The sequence below is a fragment of the Pristis pectinata genome, chromosome 40, assembly GCF_009764475.1.
Source record: "Pristis pectinata isolate sPriPec2 chromosome 40, sPriPec2.1.pri, whole genome shotgun sequence".
Lineage (NCBI taxonomy): Eukaryota > Metazoa > Chordata > Chondrichthyes > Rhinopristiformes > Pristidae > Pristis > Pristis pectinata.
In genome coordinates, this window is record NC_067443.1 from 8,586,628 (window position 1) to 8,609,594 (window position 22,967).

Genomic DNA, 22,967 nt, shown 5'->3' on the forward strand with positions numbered 1-22,967 from the left:
ATTGTGGCATGGGAAGAGATGAGGGCAGGGAGAGAGAGCGAGGGAGGGAGAGAGAGACACAGTGAGAGAGAAGGAGAGAGTGAGAGTGAGACAGAGAAAGAGAGGGGAGAGAGTATGTGAGAGAGAGACAGACAGAGACAGTGAGGGAGACAGATAGGAAGAGCAAGAAAAAGACAGGGAGAGAGAGAGGAAGACAGACAGACAGACAGAGCAAGAGTCCGAGAGATGGAGAGAGAGAGGAAAAGAGGGAGATTCCTGTTCTGCTCCACAACTTCCCACTTGTGACCCTCTGTGGTAACTGTCCCACCCCCAGCAAGCACTGAAACATCAGCGGTATAGGTACACCAACAACAGCTGGAAGTGTGCAGCAGTGCCACCTTGCCATTGGATGTGGTGGATGATTGGGAGGGGAGGCTCGAAGGAAGAGGGCAGTTCTGGAGCTCATGAAGGGCAGCTGAAGGCACGGCCACCAGCGCTGGGAGATGGAACCAGAGGATGATCTGAGACTGGAGGTTCAATGCTGGCCCGGTGGGGACTACCGGTGCAGATGTTGGCTAGTGACCAGATGTTGTTGCCCAGACATTGACGGTTTCTCTCTCCACAGATGCTGCGACTTGCTGAGTGTTCCAGTATCTGTCACTTTTTTTTTGCTTTCCAGTGACTGTGTAGACATTGACCACTAATACGTCACTGAGTTTCAGAGAGGATCAGCTGTTGGTACCACCAGCCACTTGTTAGGTATCAGATACCGACTGTTGATACGGATGTTAACATCAGCCATCGACTGTTGAAAGAGCTCATTAGCAGCCAGAAGGTGAGGTGATACAGGTGTTGTGTATCAGCCTCTGACAACTGATACAGATGTTGAACTGGGTAGAGGATACAGATGTGCACATTGGCCACTCCTTGTCAATGCTGCAGATGTTGAAGATCAGGCAGACACAGGCTATTTTACACAGGACTTTACTTTTATAGAAATAACTTCCTCTAGCTGTTAGAAATGATTACAGACTCCATTAGTTTTATAAAAGCAATTGGGTCCTGCAGAACCATGTTTTACGAAGGACACAGGGGAGGCACGGTTTCTCTGGGCAAGGAGCCTCTTGCTCACCACCCTTCTATTCCCTGACTGTTCTGTCAGCAGGGGATCATCTCCTGAACCCACCCCACACTTCTCACCCCTACCGTCCTGTGCTCTCCCTCCACACCCCGTTCGGGCTCCCAACTATCCTCCCTGGTCCAGGTGGTTACCTCAGGAACTCTCACTCTCACGGCTCCCCCCCCCCCCCCAACCCGTCTCATTAAACCCTCACTACCTACTTTGGCACCTCGATCCGCAGTGTGTGTGTGTGTGTGGGGGGGGGGAATACTAGCTGCGCCCCTCCATTTGAGGGATGAGGGGCTACAGCTTCTTCTTTGACAAGGATGACTCTCCCTCCCACTGCCCTGCTTGGAGTTAACACCTCCCCCTACCCCTCCCCAACAGCCAACATAATCAAGGACTCCTCCCACCCCGGACTTCTCCCCCCTCCCATCGGGCAGAAGATACAAAAGCCTGAGAACACGCACCACCAGGCTCAGGGACGGCTTCTATCCCGCTGTTTTAAGACAGTTGAATGGCCCTCCGATACATAAAGAGGAACTCCTGACCTCATAATCTACCTCGTGGTGGCCCCTGCACCTTATTGTCCACCTGCACTGCGCTCCCTCTGTAACTGGGACACCATGTTCTGCATTTTGTACTACCTCAATGTGATTATGTCTGGAATGATTTGTCTAGACGGCAGGTAGAGAAAAGGTTCTCATTGTAGCTTGGTACAAGTGACAACAATAAACCGATGACCAACACACCCACTCCCTCCTGACCCGGAGAGCCGGGGGCGGCGGCAGCAGCCGGGAAGGCGAAGGCACCGCGGTGGGGAAACCGTCACGCCGACAAACTCTCGCTCTCACACGTAACGTGAAATCGACAAAGGCAAAGGGGTGAAACCGGCCAGAGCGGAGAGTGCGGCTGAGGCTGGGGAGAAGACGGCCTGGGTCCGCGCTCACACCAACCCTAGTCAAAGCTCGCTCATCCCTCCCACCCCCCGGCCCTGAAGTGCGCTGAGCGGGAACCCCATTTCCTAGATGTCCACTTGGGTCTGAGAGTTGGATGAAGCGGTTCTGTCCCGGGGCTCCGAGCTGGCTGCTGGCTTGGTGTCCTTCTCCACCGCCCCGGCCTGCGATTCGCCACCCTGAGGGTCCGGGTAGGCGGGAGCACCCTTGGGGATCTTGTTCAAGGGGGCCGTCTCCAGCTCGCTCTCGCTGACCCCCGGATCTTCCAGCCGCGGCCCGGAGCCCTGCCGCACTTTGTTCTTCGCCCTCCGGTGCGTGCAGTGACGGCTGAGGGCCAGGCCGGCCACCAGCAGGACCAGGCAGGCGAGGGCCACGCTGACGGCCACCAGCTCCTTCCAGTAGGTGGGCGTGTGGGACCACTGGCCCTCGCTGGCGGTCAGCGAGATGTCGGCCCCAGGGCCGGGGGCAGGACCGTCGGCGAGCCTCAGCGAGTAGCTGGCCACCAGCGCACGGAAGCCGTTCTCGGTGGCCCAGCACTCCCACAGTCCCTGGCGTCCGCTGGTGGCGGGGAAGACGATGCCGCCCAGCTGGCGGTCCAGGCCCGAGCTCGGCACCTCCCTGCCGTTGCGGGTCCAGCTCAGCTGCGCCAGCCGCGACTCCACCTCGCAGGAGAGGTGGACGAAGGAATGGGCGCACACCACCTTCTCCACCGTGCCGGCAGGACCTGTGTGAGGAGGTACAGAGGCGCAGCGTCACGCAGTGCACAGACAGGCCCTTCGGCCCAACTCCTCCGTGCTGCCCCATCGACAGGCCTGTAACCAGCCTCCCCTCTGCTGACCCCGTCTACACTTCCCGCTGTCTCAGAGACCCTTCCCACCCCGGACATTCTGTCTTCTCCCCATCGGGCAGAAGATACAAAAGCCTGAAAGCACGTACCACCAGGCTCAGGGACAGCTTCTATCCCACTGTTATCAGACTCTCGAATGGACCCCTCAGATGCTAAAGATGAACTCTTGATCGCAATCTACCGCCATGGCCCTTGCACCTTATTGTCTGCCTGCACTGCACTTTGTAACTGTAACACTATATTCTGAATTCTGTTATTACTTTCTCCTTGCACTACCTCGATACTGATGTTCGGAATGATCTGTATGGATGGCACGCAAACCAAAGTTTCCCCCTGTGCGTGTGACCATTTGCCGATTAGCTCTCCATGCCTTGGTGATCTTGGTGCTTGTCCAGAGGGTTCTGAACACTGTGAGAGGCTCCGCCTCCCGCCTCATCATCAGCCAACTCATTCCAGACCCCATCCACCCTCTGTGTGGACAACCTCCTCCTCTGACCCCTCCCACCTTCTCAAACCTCTGCCCTCTTGCCTCAGAAACCCCCATAATGGGATAAAGAGGGTTACTCTCTACCCTCGCCCAGCCCCCATAACTTTGTACCTTTATCAGGTGCTGCCTGAGTCTCCTGCACTCCAGGGGAGACAGACTCAAGTCTATCCAACACAACTGGAATGGTCCAGTCTGGGAAACATCTGGGGGTTCTGCCCTGCACCCTCCCAGTGCAGGCAGCTCCTTCCTCAGTGTGGTGACCAGGTCTGCACACAGTGCTCCACCTGTAGTATGGCAGCCTTCTCTGAAACTGCAACATGATATTCCAGGTCTTATCTTCCAGGCCACAGTGGAATCCCACACAAGGGGAAGTAAACCATTGGCAGTATGTCCTCCAGTGGTCGTACCTGCCTCTTCCTCTTCTGATGCACAGAGAACAAGTTCCGCGTAGATCCCGGAGGTGAAGCAGAGCACAGGGGGAGCGGCAAACCCAGGGGAGCCCGTGTTGGAGCTCCAGGTTGTTCCTGCTCTGAGCTCCTCGTCACCTCAGAGTCAGCCTGCCTTTTCTCCACAAACCCCCACCAGAAACCCGTCCTTCAGAGATTCAAGTCTAGTGGCTGACCACCTGTTTGCAGCAGGAGAGGTCCAGAGATGTCCAATACCAGAGGGCATGCGTTCCAGGTGAGAGGGGAAAGTTCAAGGGAGATGTGCGGGGCAAGTTTTATTTACACAGAGGGTGGTGGGTGCCTGAAATGTGCTGCCAGGGGTGAGGGTGGAGGCAGATATAATAGAGGCTTTCAAGCGGCTCTTAGACAGGCACATGAATGTGCAGAGAATGGAGATACATTGTGTAGGCAGAAGGAATTAGTTTAGTTAGGGGTTTAATTAATTAAGTGCAACATTGTGGGCTGAAGGGCCTGTTCCTGTGCTGTACTCCATGTGTCCTATGACCCATGTTCTATCTCTCACCCTCTGACTCTGCTCCCTCGTCCAGTCTCCACAATCCACTGGGAACAGTCTCCCTCTGTCCAAATTCCAAGGAGGTGCGTCTCATCAGTCTACCTCGCTGTGGCCCAGCTCCTCCCTAACCCGATGCACCCTGGCTAGGGACCAACAGGCAGAGTTTCCGGAGTTATACAGCACGGAAACAGGCCCTTTAGCCCAACCGGTCCATGCTGAGTATCTGAGCCAGTCCCATTTGCCCGCGTTTGGCCCATATCCCTCTAAACCCTTCCTATCCGTGTACCTGTTCAAATGCCTTTTAAAAGTGATAACTGTATTACCTCTACCAGTTCCTCTGGCAGCTCGTTCCATATCCCCACTACCCTCTGTGTGAAAAACTTGCCCCTCAGGTCCCCTTTAATCTTTCCCCTTTCACCTTAAACCTGTGCCCTCTTAGTTTTAGACTCCCCTACCCTGGGGAAAAGTGTGACCATCCACCTTATTGATGTCCTTCATGATGTTATAAACCTCTGCAAGGTCACCCCTCAGCCTCCTTCGCTCCAGGGAAAACAGTCCCGGCCTGTGCAGTCTCTCCTTGTAACTCAAGCCCTCCAGTCCCGGCAACATCCCTTTTCAGCTTGATGACATCCTTCCTACAGGGGTGACCAGAGCTGCACACAATAGTGTGGTTGGGTGAACACAGAACTGAACCCAAAGGTACTGCAGTAACTGCACCTGTAGTTCCCCGCATTCTCCTGCTCTGTGTAAACACACGTGATACATGTGAGCATACATATGTATATACACAGGTGTACACATTCACAAACACATGCATTCATGTGTGTGTACACACTAAGATGCACACGTACGCACACATATGCACACACACGTGCTAACATGCACACACACACAGACGCACACATGTATGCACACACACACACACAGACGCACACACACACAGACGCACACACACACAGACGCACACACACAGACGCGCGCGCACACACACACGCACACACACACACACACACACACACACACACACACACACACACACACACACACACACACACACACACACACACACACACACACACAATTGCCTGGCCATCCCTTTAACCCAGTTCATCGGACCAACAGACCTGTTGGACTTCCATTAGGAACCGGTCTCCTCGACCTGGGCATCAGAGGGTGGGGTGAACAGACCGTGGCTGCGTCTGCTTTCTCGATGTCCTGCAGCCAGTCTCGCCTTCAAAAGAAGGAAGGGTTTTAGAAGGAAAATGCATCTTAAAGAACCGACCTGCAAAACGCTATCACAGTGGCTGAGGAGGCAGAGGGATTAGAGAGGTACAGGCAGTGGTAACTTCGTACAGGCTGCAGAGTCAAAGTAAGTCAGGAGAGAGATAGAAACAGAGAAAGGACAGGGAGGGAGGGAGAGGGAGATAAACTGAGAGACAGGCACATATAGAGGGGGAATACAGAGGAGAGAGAGGGAAGGTGGTGAGAAAGAGACTGGGACGCTGGACACTCGGACTGGGACACTGGACCAGGACACTGTGGATCGGGACATTGGATGGACCAGGACACTGGACCGGGTCACTCAGACCAGGACTGAAACACTGGATGGACCAGGACACTGGGCATTTGGACCAGGTCACTGGATGGACCAGGACACTGGACACTTGGACCAGGACACTGGATGGACCAGGACGCTGGATGGACCAGGACACTGGACACTCAGACCAGGACACTGGATGGACCAGGACCCTCGGGCCATGATTGGGGTCTGGGTGCTGATGCTGCTTTAACCCAGTTCATCGGACCAACAGACCTGTTGGACTTCCATTAGGAACCAGTCTCCTCGACCTGGGCATCAGAGGTTGGGGTGGACAGACCGTGGCTGCGTCTGCTTTCTCGATGTCCTGCAGCCAGTCTTGCCTTCAAAAGAAGGAAGGGCTTTAGATGGAAAATCTAAAGCAGAGGTACACCCACCTGTACATCCCCGTGCCTGAGGTACACCCACCTGTGTGTTTGGTTCTGTGTCTCCCGGCAGGTGAAGCCACTCCGGTCCCAGGCACAGTAGGGGTCTCTGGACAACACACACTCCCCACAGCTGGGGTAGGCACTGCAGTTAGAGACTGGCACCCGCAGAACCCCTATCGAGGATCCAATGTAGAGAACTCCCTAGAACCGGAGAGAGAATACAGAGGGTTGCCCACAGCCCTTGTAGTGTACTGAGAAAGGAAACCATCCCCCAACACTGAATACACAGCACCCAGACCTACAGTAGATCAGGATTCACATCGACCAGTCTGTTCTCTGGACAAGACCAAACATAACCTCCCTGAACACTGTCCTGTCACATACTCACAGGCACAGGTCAGACACAGAGTGAAGCTCTGTCCACATTGTCCCATCACACACTCACGGGGTCAGACACAGAGTGAAGGTCCCTCCACACCGTCCTATCACACACTCCTGGGGTCAGTCACAGAGTGAAGCTCCCTCTACACCGTCCCATCACACACTCCTGGGGTCAGACACAGGGTGAAGCTCCCTCCACACCGTCCCATCACACACTCCCGGGGTCAGACACAGGGTGAAGCTCCCTCCACACCGTCCCATCACACACTCCCGGGGTCAGACACAGAATGAAGAACTGTGCCAGAGGAAGTGGTTGAGGCAGGTACATTAATAATGTTTAAAAGACATTTGGACAGGTACATGGATGGGAAAGGTTTAGAGAAAAACACGATGATGCTGGAGGAACTCAGCAGGCCAGGCAGCATCCACGGAAAAAAAAGGAGGCGGTCAATGTTTCGGGCCAGGACTCAGGGCTGAAGATAGGAAAAGAAGAAGCCCAATATATAGGAGGGAAAAGCAGAGCAGTGGTAGGTGGACAAAGGAGGGGAGGTGGGTGGGCATCTAGATTCCAGCCTCTGCAGTCCTTTGTTTCTCTGAAGGTTTAGAGAATATGGGCCAAATGTGGGCAAGTGGGACGAGCTTGGTGGCACCAGGGTCGGCATGGACCAGTTGGGCTGAAGGGTCTGTTTCCGTTTCTCTGAGTAGCCTGGGTGAGAAAATGCATTTTGCAGATGGTGCACAGTGTACCACAGTGCACTGGTGGGGCAGGGAATGAAACGCAAATGGTCCAATGGATACACACGTGGCAGGGCAGTGCAGAGGGAACCTGGAGTAAGTTGATGCTAGGAGATCCTTGAGCTGTCTGCTCGGATCTCACACAGCTGCAGGTCTGGTGCGAGGGGCAGGAAACAGGAAGTCCCGAGACACAGGAGGCTGCGGACACTGGGGGCTGGAACAACACACAATCTGCTGGAGGAACTCAGCAGGTCAGGCAGCATCTGTGGGGGGAGAAGCAGCCCTGAAATCCCCTGGACACAGTGGGCAGAGAGTATCCAATAACAGGCAGGTACTCTGCTGGCCTGAGGAGCTGAAACATGAACCCTGTCTCTCTGCGGATGCTGCCCGACCTGCTGACTGTTTCCTGCAATGTTTTTATCTCAGAGTTCCAGCCCCTGCAGTTTGTTTCATATTCAACACAAAATAAGCGGTCCACTTGAATGGTTTCCTCTTTTGTCTGTGGGAGCTTGCTGTGCGCTGACCACCTGCTTGTCTTCCCCAGTGCCAATACTTCACACCATTGTAAAGATGATGGAACGGGTGTGTCAATGGATCTGAGCTTGTGAGGCACCCAGTGGTGCAGCAGGGACAACCGCTGCCTCATAGCTCTGGAAACCCGGGTTCGATCCTGACCTCCGGCGCTGTCAGTGTGGAGATTGCACGCTCTCCCTGTGACTGGGTGGGTTTCTCCCAGGTGCTCCGGTTTCCTCCTATGTCCCGATGACGTGTGGACTTGGTGGGTTAAATGGTCGCTGTAAATCGCATCCCCCCCGCACCCCCCCCCCCCCGGTGTGTGGGTGAGGGTAGAATTTGGTGGGGGGGTTTTATGGATGTGTAAGAGAGAATAAGTTGCAGGGAAATGTGTGGGAATGGGACTTCTGGGATTGCTGAGAGAGCTAGCATGGACTCGATGGGTTGAATGGCCTTCGGTGAAGTGGGAAATTCAATGTCCTTTCCTCGAGATCGTCTTCCTCTTTGGAGCACCTCAGAAAGTGCTGCACCAATCACAGACAAAGGCCAGATGGCAGTGACCACCACAGCTGGAATCCATGACAGGCACGCTCCCATCTCCACTCTCCAGCCTTGGCTGGGGGGGGTGGTTTGTGGGGAGACGGTGCCAGGGAGGGATATTGGGGTGTTGTTTTCTCAGCCGTTGACACTATAGCTCAGCAGTGCGGGACAGGGGGACGTGCTGACCTTTGCAGAAGACAAGATGAGGCTCTGCACTCTCTGTGGTGTTGGAAACAGCTGAATCTCCTCGATGATGTAAGAGACGTCGTTCACACTCAGAGCCTTGTGCAAGAAACCATGGTCTGGTGACGAAAGGGAACAGCGTTAGGTCAAGGTCATCTCTCTTCCACTTTCTCAGTCTCTGCCAGCAGTCACTAGTCTTGCTTCCTCAGCAGACCTCCAGGGCCTGTCTCGCGGCACCCCGACCTGTCAGTCCCAGCACAGCCACTTGCAGGACCATGCCCTACCTGTAATGAGGAACAACACTCTGTGCGTCACTGCGTTTACTGAGGTCACGCTGTCCACTGCGATCTTCACGTACTTCTCCTGCGCATTGGTCAGCTGGGGCCGCCGTCCGAGGGGATACAACACTCCATCCATGAGGAAGAGGTCCTTCACCAGGTTGAGAGTGGAATCCGACGAGCGTTCCGTGTTACACTGCAGCACGCCATGACACACAGCATGACACAAGGAGAGAAAACAAATGAAGGACTAGTCCACCAACACATGCAAAATTCCTTCCCACATATCTCCAACTTGTGCCTGTCCAAGGAGTGTGTGGGGGGAGAATGTAAAGGGAGCCTCACTCTGTGTCTGACCCCGGGAGTGTGTGATGGGATGGTGTGGAGGGAGCTTCATTCTGTGTCTGACCCCGGGAGTGTGTGATGGAATGGTGTAAAGGGAGCTTCACTCTGTGTCTGACCCGGAGTGATAGGACAGTGTAGAGGGAGCTTCACTCTGTGTCTGACCCCAGGAGTGTGTGATGGGACGGTGCAGAGGAAGCTTCTCTCTTGTATCTGACCTTGGGAGTGTGTGATGGGACAGTATGGAGGGAGATCACCCTGTGTCTGACCCCGTGAGTATGTGATGGGACAGGGTGGAGGGAGCTTCACTCTGTGTCTGACCCCGGGGGTATGTGATGGGGTGCTGTGGAGGGAGACCACTCTGTGTCTGACCCCGGGAATGTGTGATGGGACAGTGTAGAGGGAGACCACTCTGTGTCTGACCCCGGGAGTGTTTGATGGGACAGTGCTGTTACATTGTCTGCCTGACTGCAGTTCCCCTGTCACAGTCACACTATGTTCTGCATTCTGTCATTGTTTCCACTTTTGTACAACATCGATGTACTGATGGATCTGTCTGGATGGCCCACAAAAAAGCTTTTCACTGTATCCCGGTACACGTGACAGTGATAAACGATGGAAGAACCGGTTGATTGCAGTAACTGATGTGTGAACTGTTCAGGTTAAACACTGCAACACCCCACAAACTGGGACACAGAGCAAAAACCTGCTCTCTTTGTGAATCAATGCAACCTCCAAACATACAGCAGCAAGGGGCCAGTGAAGGTGGCGCTGCAAGTCCCATTGCCAACCGTCAGGGTGGGGGTGAACCGTCACCATCAACTGAAATGGTGAACAGATGTTGGGAGGGCAGTGGAGATGGAGGATTGGACGGTAACTCACCGCGCCTGGCCTGGGCTCCAACACCTCGCCCGTGTAGGTCGACCAGAGCTGCTGCTCCCTGTTCAGTATCTTGTACTTTCCATTGAACACCGCTTGAATGTCTGCTAAGCCAAAGGCACAGACGGCAGAGCTGTTGGAACCGCCATGGAACCTGCAAGGGACAGACTGGTCACTGAAGGGTGTTGGCTGGAGGCCAGTATTCACCTGCTGCAGGACTAGGGTACTGGAAGGTGCCTACCAAACACAGGAGCCTAGCCCAGTGCAGCAGGTAACAGGGGAGGCGGGTGGAATGTTGGCCCATGTTTCAAGGGGGATGGAGTGTTTGGAAGTCAGACGGCAACTGTACAAGACATGTAAGCCCACAGTTGGAGTACTGTGGGTGAGGGGGGCGCCCTAATACAGCGGAGATGAGGAAGGATTTGTGCTCGGATGCTCTGGACTCCTTGCTGTGGTGCAGAGTCACTGGAGGGACGGGGGGATCAAGGCTCTGATCGGGAAGGGCATCGGGGAAGGCGCAGGGAAGCGGGGCGAGGAATGTCGGATCGGCCATGAAGGGTGGGGAAGGCTTGGGCTGAATGGCCTCCTCCCCTAAAGACCTTAGGGTTGTCCCGTCAGTTGGCAGAGCTGGTGCTGGAGGGTACAGCGTGAATGCAGGTGGGAATTCTCTATCCATGTTTCTCCAGCTCAGTCACATTTTTCCCAACCTTAAAGCACAGGCAGGTTCCCTTCATTGTGCCACTTTAAATGATATTGTCTATTGCTCTGTTTCTATTGAGAAATTTCAGTCCAGTTTTTTCTTTTTTTTGCCCTTTTTTTGAAATTTTCTTTTTAGTTTGGTTTGATTATTTACAATTTTTTATTGATTTGGGGATTTCTTTTCTTTTATAAACACAATAAATCTTTTTCTTTCCTTTCTTTTATATTATATTCATCTACTAAGAGATTGTGAGAGCTAAAGATTTTTTATATTTTATTATTCTTTATGATTATCTATGCTATGATTGTTTGCTTTGTATTACATGTACAATCATCGATGTTATATACTAGTCTGTATTAATTTGGAAACTAATAAAAAGATTGAAAAAGAAAGAAAGAAAAAAAAGATATCGTCTGTGGGAAACGGTCGCTCTGTCACATACCGGCTCTGTTCACCACACTGCAGGAAGGACGTGACACTGGGGAGGGTGCAAGGGGGATTTACGAAGACATTGCCTGGCTGGGAAAGTCCAGCTCTCAGGATAGTCTGGGTTTGTTTTCCCTGGAGTAGGGGGTTGGGGCTGTACGGGGGGGGGGGGCGGGGTGGGGTGCGTGCTAGGGAGGGCCTATTTCCCTTCACAAGGAGGCATTGGTTGAAGAGAGGGACTGGAGCAGAGCTGAGGAAGAATCCGACCCGGTGGAAATGGACAGGATCGCTGAGCTTCTCGTTTCTGATGTAACATGAACTCATCAGGACCTGCCACTTTTACAATGACTGCAGTGTTCGTGCCAAGGATCTAAACCATCCCAAACCCAATTACATAAAGACCGCAATGTATCCATTTATAAATAAACCAGATGTTTTCACAACACACAAAAGCCAGCACTTGCTGCACACACACAACCATTGATGCTCATACAAGACAACACCAACAACGAGCAGTCGCCGACCAGATTTCTACCCTACCACTGTGAGCTGAAGACGCCATATATCACCGTCCCCTGCTCATTCTTGGACACAAATACATCCTGGAGGACGTTGAGCGGGAACTTGTCTTCGGGCAGGTAACACAGTAACTGGGCTTTGAGGAAGGTGGTCCATCGTTTCTGCAACACCCTCTCCCCTCCAACATCGCTCTGCATCAGGGGAGCAAGGCAATGAAAAATATATTACATTTGATATTCTCCTACGATGTAGAGGGAAGCCATTCGGCCCATCCAGTCAATGCCAGCTCTCACAGCATCTATTTCCCTGTAACCTTGGGTCAGTAATGGTGACCCTGAAACCATTAAACACCCTGGAACACACAACAGGAACAGGCCACTCAGCTCATGATGCCTGTCCCTTCTGCCTGACCAACTAATCCCTTCTGCCTCCACATGATCCATATCCCGCTATTCCCTGTATATTCATGTGCTTGTCTAAAAGCCTCTTAAACCCCTCCATCGTATCTGCCTCCACCACCGCCCCTGGCAGCCTGTTCCAGGCACCCACCACTCTCTGTGTGAAAAACTTGTCCTGCACATCTCCCTTAAACTTGCCCCCTTCACCTTAAAGCTATACCCTCGAGTATTCTCTTGGAAATCTTCTGAACTTATGGTCAGCATGGAAACAGGCCCTTCGGCCCACTGAGCCTGTGCTGACATGGACCACCCATTCACACTATACCAATACCATACCTTACACTAATCCTACACCAATCCCATTTCATTCCCATCAAATCCCTCCAGATTCTACCCCTCACCTGCACACTGGGGCCAATTGACCCACTGATCCCGCATGTCATTGGGATGTGGGAGGGATGCAGAGCACCCAGGGGAAACCCACCTGGTCACAGGGAGAGCGTGCAAACTCCACCCAGATAGCCGGGCTCAGGATTGAACCCAGGTCTCTGGGGCTGTGAGGCAGTGGCTCTAGCCAGTGCACCAATGTGCCCCTGGTGTGTCTGTGTGTGTGTGCATTCTCGATGCACAGAAGGATGGCTGACCCTCTGAAGTGGACCAAGAAGGCATGATCCTATGGCAGATAGGGACGAAGTGTTGGCCTTGCCAGCTGACCCATAAGCACAGACCACGGATGGGTCTTTCAGTAGAATCAGGTGACTGTCCTCCCCACTGGCTGCTGGAGATAATGAACCCAGCAGACTCATCCCACAGGTCAATGAGTGCACGTTCCCACTGCCCAGGGACACAGGCTGGGACTGTCCTCACCTTGCACACCCGAGCTACCATTGTCACACTCATCCTCTGCATTAGGTCCGACCTGCTCCTGGTTTCCGTGAAGAAGAAGTAGACTTTGTCTCCGTCTGGCTCTGGGATGAAGGTGGAGCCCACAAACGAAGGATCTGTGTGGAGACGGTGAGGTGTGAGTGGCAGTGGGAGCAGGGGAGCTTTAGTCGGTGGAGTACTTTGGAAGCATTGCATCGTGGGAAACTCAATGGCCAAATCGTGCACAGCAAGAGCCCACAAAGCAATATTGACCGGGTAATTGTTTCTTGAATGCTGTTGGTTGAGAGATGAATACTGACCCGGGGCACCAGCACAGCTCCCTCTCACTTATCTTCAAAAAAGGCCATGGGACCCTTCACATCCCCCCAAGGAAGCAGACGGTTTAATGTTGCATCTGAGAAATGGCATATACAACAGTGTGACCCTCCCTCAGTACTGCCCCTTTTTTTAAATTATTATATAAACATTTATTCTCTAAAAGCACTACAAAAAGACAACCAGTGTCAATACACAACATCTAATACAGAAAAGAAGAAACTAAGCAACGACAGAACTACAGTAGAGAATGCAAACTAATACTAACGAAACATGCACGTGACGCTACACCCGTTAATGCAACACGCAACACTTCAAATAAGAATTGCATTTGTACCGTCCATGACACACGCGATCCCCTGAGGGGCCCACCAAGCGTGGAACTTAGGTAGGGTGCCCACGGAAACTGCTCAGTACTGCCCCTCCTACAGTGTGATCCTCCCTCAGTACTGCCTCTCCCACAGTGACCCTCCCTCAGTACTGCCCCTCCCACAGTGACCCTCCCTCAGCACTGTCCCTTTTTTTTACAAACAGTATGTCTTTATTACATATTACACATGGACTACAAATCATCTACCATCACAAACAACAAAAAGAACACAATTCTATCGAACATCCAGGCAACGCAACAACACTCACCTTGTGCCCACCCCCCCACAGTCACGGACACGGTCTGTAACCCACTGTCCAGACCAACTGATGGAGGTACAGTTGGTAATCAACAAATAGTACGGCTATATTACATACTACACATGCACTACAAATTAACTTACAGCACAGACCACAAAAAGAACACAATTCTACCGGACATCTAGGTAAACACAACAACACTTGCTGCACCCCCCCACAGTCTCGGACAAGGCCTGGAAACCGTCCAGACTGACTGATGGAGGCACAGACGGAGGCACAGAACTGTGCACAGCAATTCACAAAGACAACAGACTGAAAGGTGATGACTTCACAGGAGCCACGCCTCCAGGAGCTGCAACTGCTGTGTAGGACCGAGGCCCCGCCATCTTAGAGCCTTTACAGCCGCCATGACAAGTCACTACGCAGTCAGTAATCACAAAACACTGCTGGTGTAATAAACAGCGACACAACCAGCAGGGCACACCAGTGATTAGTCCCGTAAAGGAGCAGTGCAGAGAAAGGAGAGGTGGGAACCTTCTCCAGATAAGCAGACAGTCTGTGGGATGAAACTCCAGCACTGTCCCTGCACAGCGCTCGGAACACAGACTTCCAACACCTGGCAAAACAGAGTCCTTCCAAGAAAAAAACTGCTCCAGCCCACCGCTCGAGATGAAAAACCACACTCCTCCACCGCCCAACATTCTCCACAACTGCACCTTTGGATTTATACCATCACATCTTCAGTTCAACAGGAGAGCGCACTCAGTACCACTCTTCCCACAGGGTGACACTCCCTCAGTACTGCCCGTTTTTTTTATATTTATTTGCTAAAAGCACTACAAAAGGACATCCAGTGTCAAAACCACTACAACTAATACAGAAAGAAGAAAAAACTACATGATCAGAATCTAACCACAGCAAAATAACGCTAACAACTGTAAAACACACTCGCAATACTTCAGATGAGAATCGCATTTTCACTGTCCATGACATATGTGATCCCCTGAGGGGCCCACCGAGCACGGAATTCCCCCAGGATGCCCGCAGATACTGTGTGCTCCCTCTCCAAGGACACCCATGCACGGATGTAAGCCCAGAAGACGGGCAGTCAGGCGGATCAGTACTGTCCTTCCCACAGTGCGACACTCCCTCACTACCGCCCCTCTCACAGTGCGACACTCCCTCAGTACCGCCCTTCTCACAGTGCGACCCTCCCTCAGTACCACCACCACCCCCCCACAGTGTGGTGCTCCCTCGGCACAGACTGTGCCCTGGGTTGGAGTGTAACATGATCAGAACCTTCCATCCCTGGGGCGAGCAGGTCACCCGCTCGCTCACAACATTGGTCAGTGTTTGGACACAGGTTTCCTACCTTGTAGCCAGTTGCAGGAAGGCTCTGTCTTCAGTGGAACTTGCTGACCGAGGCTGCGGGAGATGTGATACTGTGTCCCGTGGAAGTTGTTGGTTGTGCCTGTGTATAACGCTCCCTCTGGACCAGAAAACAGGATATTTACTTACCACTCTTCCTGCATCGTACAAGCATCCTAAAGCGATAAAAACCTCCTTGGGGGTCAGTGTACAGCAAACATGCTGCCTGTCCACACACAGCAGAATCCCTCCAAACACAAGACCAGTCCATGTCTGGGGTGCCTCATGGAGAACACTAGGCCAAGGATCCAATGTCTATCCTGCAGCTGCCCTGTCCTACTCCCTAAAGTGGCCGTTCCCTGCACTAGTAAAATCCAGAGTGAGGGCCTCAGCTTTTGGTCTCCTACCTCCCAGGGCACCACGGCCTTACAGTGACACTAGGGGACAGCCTTGATGAGGTGCTCAGGTCTTGCAGTCGGGTCAATCATTGCCTCAGTAGGAGGCAGCACCACATTGTCCCATTACACATTCCTGGCACAGGGACAACACAGGTAACACCATCCCATCACATATACCAACCATTTGGATGAGAATGTACAAGGCACAGTCAAGTAAGTTGGAGGAAATGAATGAACTGCCAGAGGAAGTGGTCGAGGCCAGTACAACAACAACATTTAAAAGACAGTTGGACAGGTACGTGGATAGGAAAGGTTTGTTGGGATATGGGCCAAACACGGGCAATGGGACTGGCTCAGATGAGCAACTCCATCTGCATGGACAAGTTTAGCCAAAGGCAGTGCCTGATCTGCTGAGTGTTTCCAGCCTTTTCAGTTTCCATGCTGTATTGCTCTAGGCTGAGTCAGCACAGGTTAGAAACAGAGTATAGCTCTCTCTAGACTGTCCCAGGACACACTCTCAGGACAGGGACAGGTTACAATCAAGAGCAAAGCTCCCTCTATGCTATTCTACCACACATCCCTGGGTAGGGACAACACAGGTCAGGCACAGAATAACATTCCCTCTGCACCGTCCCATCACTCACTCCATGGGTTAGACACACAGTCTTTTTCCCCAGGGTTGGGGAATCAAGAAATAGGGGGCAGAGGTTTAAGGTGAGAGGAGATAGATTTAATTGGAACCTGAGGGGCAACTTTTTCACCCAGACGGTGGTCCGTATATGGGATGAGCTGCCAGAGGAAGTGGTTGAGGCAGGTAGATTAACAACATTTAAAAGACACTTGGACAGGTACTTGGACAGGAAAGGTTTAGAGGGATATGGGCCAAACATAGGCAAATGGGACTAGCTTGGATGGGCATCGTGGTCGGCATGAACTAGCTGGGCCAAAGGGCCTGTTTCCATGCTGTGTGACTCTGTGACTATGACTCTAGACTCCTTCTTCACTCCTCAGCCTGAGCCAGACACAGAGCAGACTATGTAGTTAAAAGAACACTATGTAGTTTACTGGCAGAACATCCTCATTTCCTAAATATCGGTTTTAGTGTGAGCCTCTGATTTTGAGGAACTGTGTTAAGACGCAGAGAGGCAAGGTGCTCATCCGTCTCGACACTGTTCACCCAGCTCCCAAGAGGTAGGATCAGACCAGACACACTCCCCCTTCAGAATGGAGACACAAGTCTGCATTGCCAGACCACATCACAGATGGGGTCAGCTCGAGGGTTCCCTGACGGGGGGCGGGGGGGAGGGGGAGGGGTCACTCACCGACCATGGACACTGTGTATCTCAGCGAGGGGTCAAATGGGATGCGACCTTTGCCATCCTCGGTCAGGGGGTTTCCAGTGCTGTCTGTCACCAGCGAGAAGGTCTGAACATCCTGGAACAAGGGGTTGGTCTGTCAGTCACCTCCGAATGAGCAGCCCCTTAGTGTGTTCCTCCCCATCCCCATCCCCACAGACTGCTGGGAGTGAGGCTCCAATCCCCATAGGCTGCTGGGACAGGCTCCCATCCCCACGGACTGCTGGGAGTGAGGCTCCCATCCCCACAGGCTGCTGGGAGTGAGGCTCCCATTCCCACAGACTGCTGGGACTGATGTTCCCTCATCCCCACAGACTGCTTGGACTAGATGGTTTTCTCTCAGGGGATACCTTGGGGTCCCAAATGTCCTATCACCTTCAAAACGTAACCTTGTGCCAAGGGAACACCTTCCCCTCCTTCGCCCACCACGGGAAGGTTGCACCACAGGGGTGGGTTGTGAGTTTTCTCGACAACACTACACTCTGGTGAATGAGCTGGAGCAGAAGACAGGGAAGCAGTGCTCCTTCCCCTGCCAGGGCTGGGATAGTCTTTCTGAACAGACTGTGCCAAGGGTTACGTGTGATGCCAGCACTGGGGAAGTCCCTCAGCACCACCGGCCTTTGAGCAGGAGAGACTGAACAGGCAGGAGGGCAGGTGAGCAACTCGTAATGGCATGGAACAGCACCGCAGGTGTGGAGAAATACTCCAAGCTAGACCTGTCTTTGGACATAGCTGTGGCAACTTTACACTGGCCACCTGCCCTCTCCCCTCTTTGTAGTGAGGGCTCGCTCTGTGAGTCTAATCTGATTGAACTGCTTGACCTTACAGACAGCACATCGAGGCACAAGCGGGCTATGGTGTGGCAGGCATGGCGTAGGTGTGCGATGGGGTTAACAGATGTTCTTACCACGTAGGTGCAGGTCGGACTGAAGGCGTAGGTGCCACAGGTGTACAGGCAGCTCTTGTTCACAGGCAACACGGCAAGGATGAAGTTAAAGCAATCCCTCTGTGGGGAGGGAGACAACAGGTGAGCGTTAGTGCTCAGATGACCCACACACCTACAGCCTGGTGTGGACACCAGTCGAGATAAGCCACAGATCACTGGAGGGCAGATCGTGGCTCATCTGTTCTCTTTCCCTCCCAGTTCCTGAATCCCTCCGTTCCACAACTGGTCCCAGTGTTCCCTCAGCTCTCCTGCAAGAGAAACCCAAGGATCCACTGCCCTCTGTGACTTCACTTTCCACTCACCAAACTCTCCAGCTGAGGGAAGCTGTCTCTCAGTGTGTGTCTATGCAAACGACTGCAGATCCGGGAAGAACTCAGTGGGTCAGGCTGTACACCGGAGAAGCAGACGCAGACTGGATGCCCGCCTGCAGAATGCCTGTATTCCGGAGGAGTTCCCACCCTCCCTGACCCAGAGGTAACGTGGCACCGAGGTCCCAGGATCTGAGTGGGCACCAGTCGTTGATGGGACGCCTTCCACGGGGAGGGGAGATCAGAGGTTGTTGACGCTTGCCTCAGTGTGGGGTGAGGGGGTCACGGGTCATGTGTTGAGGGTCACTCCGTTCTCTGAGACAGGCTACTGAGTACCCCAGCAGTCTCGGAGTTTGAAGGAGCTGAAGACCATAGTCCATAGCTCCTTGACGATGGCCACACAGGTGGAACGGTAAAGAAGGTGTACGGCAGGCTTGCCTTCGTTGGTCGTGGCGTTGAGTACAAGGTTCGGGAAGTCACGTTGCAGATGTATAAAACTTTGGTTAGGACGCACTTGGAATATTGTGTGTAGTTCTGGTCGCCCTGTTACAGGAAGGAAATGTCAAATACCGGAGGGCATGGGTTTAAGGTGAAAGGGGGTTTAAAGGGGATGAGTGGTGGGTGCCTGGAATGGGCTGCCAAGGGTGGTGGTGGAGGCAGATATGACAGAGGTGTTTAAGAGGCTGTTAGACAGGCACATGAATATGCAGGGAATGGAGGGAGATGGATCGTGTGCAGGCAGGAGAGATTTAGTCTAATTTGGCATCATGGTCGACACAGACACTGTGGGCTGAAGGGCCTGTTCCTGTGCTGTACTGTTCTCTGTCCTAAGATAACCTTGGACGTGACAGACACGAGCAGCTCTGTGAAAGGGACACACCTGGTGATACTATGGGCTGGGCTTTAGGGTCTGGGCAGGACGTGGCAGGGAGAAGGGGTCTGATGACAGTGGGAGGTGATTAACCCTTTCCTGCCGGTGAGGTGCCTGCCCTCTTCCTCAGCCATCAGGGCACAGGTTCCTTCAGTCTCCACACCAAGGGCGGCGGTCACTCCTCCACACATCCCTTACCTCCTTGCTCTTCCCCTTAAACGAACACTCCTGTATTTTCACTTCTGTTGCCGTCCAGTGAAGCTGAAACAAACCAGATAAAAACAGATGTTTTGTTTTGGAGAGGGTGACACCCGACCCGTGACCCGCTCCCCCTCTGTCACCCCCAGTGGGGTGACACTGGCTCTCGCTGGGGTACGGATTCCAGCTGGCAGATAACTGCTGGTTAGACCAGGAGGGTGATGGCAAGGTGCCCAACCGAGTGGTGCTGCTGCAGCAGGAGTATCACAGGGCAGATGTGCTGCCCAGAGGTTGGACTATCACCAGGCAGATGTGGGTCAATCACAGGTCAGATACGAGACTGTCACAGGTTGCCTGGAATGTGCTGCCAGGGGTGGTGGTGGAGGCAGATATGATAGAGGCATTTAAGAGGCTCTTAGTTAGGCAGATGGATGTGCAGAGAATGGAGGGATGTGGACATTGTGTGGGCAGAAGGGATGAGGTTAGTCAGGTGTTTAACTACAGGCCGAAGGGCCTGTTCCTGTGCTGTACTGTTCTGTGTTCTACGTTCTATATGTGGGACTATCACTGGGAAGATGTGGTGCCTGTAACGAGACAGACGTAGGGCTTTCATTGGGCAAAAATAGTGCTCATCAGGGGGCAGATGTGGGACCATTGCTGGGCAGACGTGGGACCATTGCTGGGCAGATGTGGTACAATCACTGGGCAGATGTGGGATTCTCGCTGGGCAGATGTGGGACCATTGCTGGGCAGATGTTTTGCTCCCTCCCCCAATCCTGGCGGAGGATGACTGGCACTCCCTTCAGCTTGGGAATTTCACTGACTGTTTGGGATGTGGCAATGCCGACATTCGTTGCTCCACAGGACCCTGGTTGAACCCTCCACTAGATTCCCGGTGTTGGGGGGAGGGGGAGGGTTTGCTTTGAGGACAGGTTAAGCAGGCAGGGCCTGTACTCTGCAGAGTTCAGGAGATGATCTCACTGAATCGTGCAGGTTTCCCACAGGCTCGACGGGGTAGATGCTTCTGTTGGCAGGGCTGCCTGGAGCCAGGGGTCACAGAATAAGGGCTTGGTCACTGGAGAAAGGGGGGGGGGGGGGCGGAGAAGTTTATTCACCCTGAGGGTGAAGAATTCACTGCCCAAAGGCTGTGGAGACTCAGCCACTGAGTATACAGAAGAGCAAGATTGATGGTTGTTGGACATTAATGTAATCGAGGGATATGGAGTTAGTGCAGGATAATGGTGCTGAGGCAAAGATCAGCCCTGTCCTGACTGAAAGGTGAGACCAGAAACAAGGGGCTGAATGGCCTACTCCTACTTCTATTCATATTCTCACTGCAGCCTCACAGCTGAAGTGTTGGCCCTCACACTGATGACCGAGGATGATCAGTAATCCTTACCCCTTCAGTAACACATTGTGAAATGAATAACTGGACCATGTGTTTCACACCAACTCTGCATAGAACATAAAACAGTACAGCACAGGAACAGGCCCTTCCGTCCATGATGTTGTGCCGAACTAATTAAACTGGTAATTAAATGCCTAACTAAACTAATCCCTTCTGCCTACACAATATCCACATCCCTCCATTCTCTGCACATCCATGTGCCTATCCAAGAGCCTCGTAAACACCTCTATCGTATCTGCTTTCACCACCACCCCTGGCAGCAAGTTCCAGGCACCGACTGCTCTCCGTGTAAAGGCCTTGCCCCACACATCTCCTTTGGACTTTCCCCCTCTCACCTTAAATGCATGCCCTCTGGTATTGGACATTTCGACCCTGGGAAAAAGATACCAGCTGTCTACTCTATCTGTGCCTCTCATAATCTTATCAAGTTCTGTCAGGTCAGGTATCCTGCTCAATTTCTCATATTTCCTTATGAGAGAGGAAGAGGGCATTCAGCCCATCGAGTCCCTGCTAGCTCTCTGCAACACCAGCAGTACCAGTCCCCACATCTCCCTGTAACCTACTCCCTCTCACATGCCCATCATCGCCCCTTTGATCCTATATACACTAACCCACCATGACCAATGTCTTTGGGATGTGGGAGGAAACCCACGCGGTCACAGGGAGGGCGTGTAAACTCCACACAGACAGCGCCGGAGGTCGAGATTGAACCTGGGTCTCTGGGGCTGTGAGGCAGCAGCTCTACCCGCTGCGCTACAGCGCCAGTTAATCATCTGTTGGGTGGAGACTACCTCGGCCAGAGGCTTGCCGGGGGGATTCCAGCCTCCACATCATGGCCGAGAGGTGACGGTGCTGCTCACTGAACGTCCGGCCGGATCACTTACCTCCTTTACCGCCTCTGTGCTTCCAAAGGTAGCAGTGTCGATGGAGAAGAGAACGTCTCGGGCACCCATGTACAGCTTCTCCTCGTCCTCACTGAGCAGCAGGGAGCTGTAGTTGTAGCAGCCTGCCCTGGAAAACATTCCGACGTGTCGGCTGGGATCACCTGCACCGGAGAGAACACCATCAGGGGAGCAGTGATCCGGAAAGAGAGGGCTGGGGTGGGGTGGGTGAGGAGTGGTCAGGTGGGGTAGGTGTGCGGGGGTGGGTGGGGTGGGTGCGCTGGTGTGGGTGTGGTGGGGTGGGTGTGCTGGGGTGGGGGGGGGTGGGTGGGTTGCTGGGGTGGGGGGAGTTCAAGTTTGGCTGCAGCCCTGCCCTTGGAAGCTTCTCACAGCTTGGAATAAGGTCAGTATGGAATCACAGGCCAGTCAGCCCATCATATCCAAGTTGGCCACTTCCCACTCACGGTCCACAGCCAAGTGCGATGGTCTCTGCTTGCACCACCCTCTCACATTGTGGGCTCCAGACCCCTACTCTGACTGAACACAAATCCAATCAGTTCCAATCCTCTACAACAAATGTTAAGTCCTCTGGTTATTGACCTCCCTGGTAAGGGGAATAGGACCCTCTTCCTCACCTGGTCCTGCCCTTGTTATTTTACATACCTTGATTAAATCTCCCTTGCTTCCCCCTCCAACACCCCACCGCCCCCCATCCTACCCATCCGGCTTGGTACGTCAACTGATCTGCCCAACACCTCAAGAATTAGTAGATAGTTGTGGACACAGCCCAGTCCATCACGCAAACCAGCCTCCCCTCCATGGACTTCGTCTGCATTTCCTGCTGCCTCAGGAAAGCAGCCAACTTAACCAAAGACCCCTCCCACCCCAGACATTCTCTCTTCTGCCCTCTCCCATTGGGCAGAAGATACACATACCACCAGGCTTAAGGACAGCTTCTGTCCCGTTGTTATGAAACTCTTGTACGATAAAGATGAACTCTTGATCTCTCAATCTACCACATCATGGCCCTTACACCTTACTTGTCTGCCTGCTCTGCACTTTCTCTGTAACTGCAACACTATATTCTGCATTCTGTTTGATGTACAATGTATGGAATGATCTGTCCGGAAAGTATACAAATAAAAGTTTTTCTCCACTTCTTGGTACACATGACAATAATAAACCAATTACCAATT

The 22,967-nt window shown here is 53.0% G+C and overlaps 1 protein-coding gene across 4 annotated transcripts in view; it reads right to left on the minus strand.

Annotated features, from left to right (window-relative positions):
- Positions 1-1,788: 1,788 nt before the first annotated feature.
- Positions 1,789-22,967, minus strand: part of LOC127587539 (semaphorin-4B-like) — a 64,427-nt gene continuing 43,248 nt past the window's right edge. For all 4 annotated transcript variants that reach the window (XM_052045941.1, XM_052045942.1, XM_052045940.1 and 1 more), the window contains 13 exons: positions 21,775-21,935; positions 19,483-19,545; positions 18,067-18,165; positions 17,127-17,238; positions 15,411-15,527; positions 13,076-13,209; positions 11,832-12,001; positions 10,169-10,319; positions 8,951-9,140; positions 8,670-8,785; positions 6,355-6,515; positions 5,474-5,580; positions 1,789-2,779 (listed from right to left, as the gene is read on the minus strand). In XM_052045941.1, the coding sequence (XP_051901901.1) occupies positions 2,124-2,779; positions 5,474-5,580; positions 6,355-6,515; positions 8,670-8,785; positions 8,951-9,140; positions 10,169-10,319; positions 11,832-12,001; positions 13,076-13,209; positions 15,411-15,527; positions 17,127-17,238; positions 18,067-18,165; positions 19,483-19,545; positions 21,775-21,935 (2,237 nt within the window). In that variant the 3' untranslated portion in view covers positions 1,789-2,123. The remainder of the gene's footprint in view (positions 2,780-5,473; positions 5,581-6,354; positions 6,516-8,669; positions 8,786-8,950; positions 9,141-10,168; positions 10,320-11,831; positions 12,002-13,075; positions 13,210-15,410; positions 15,528-17,126; positions 17,239-18,066; positions 18,166-19,482; positions 19,546-21,774; positions 21,936-22,967) is intronic.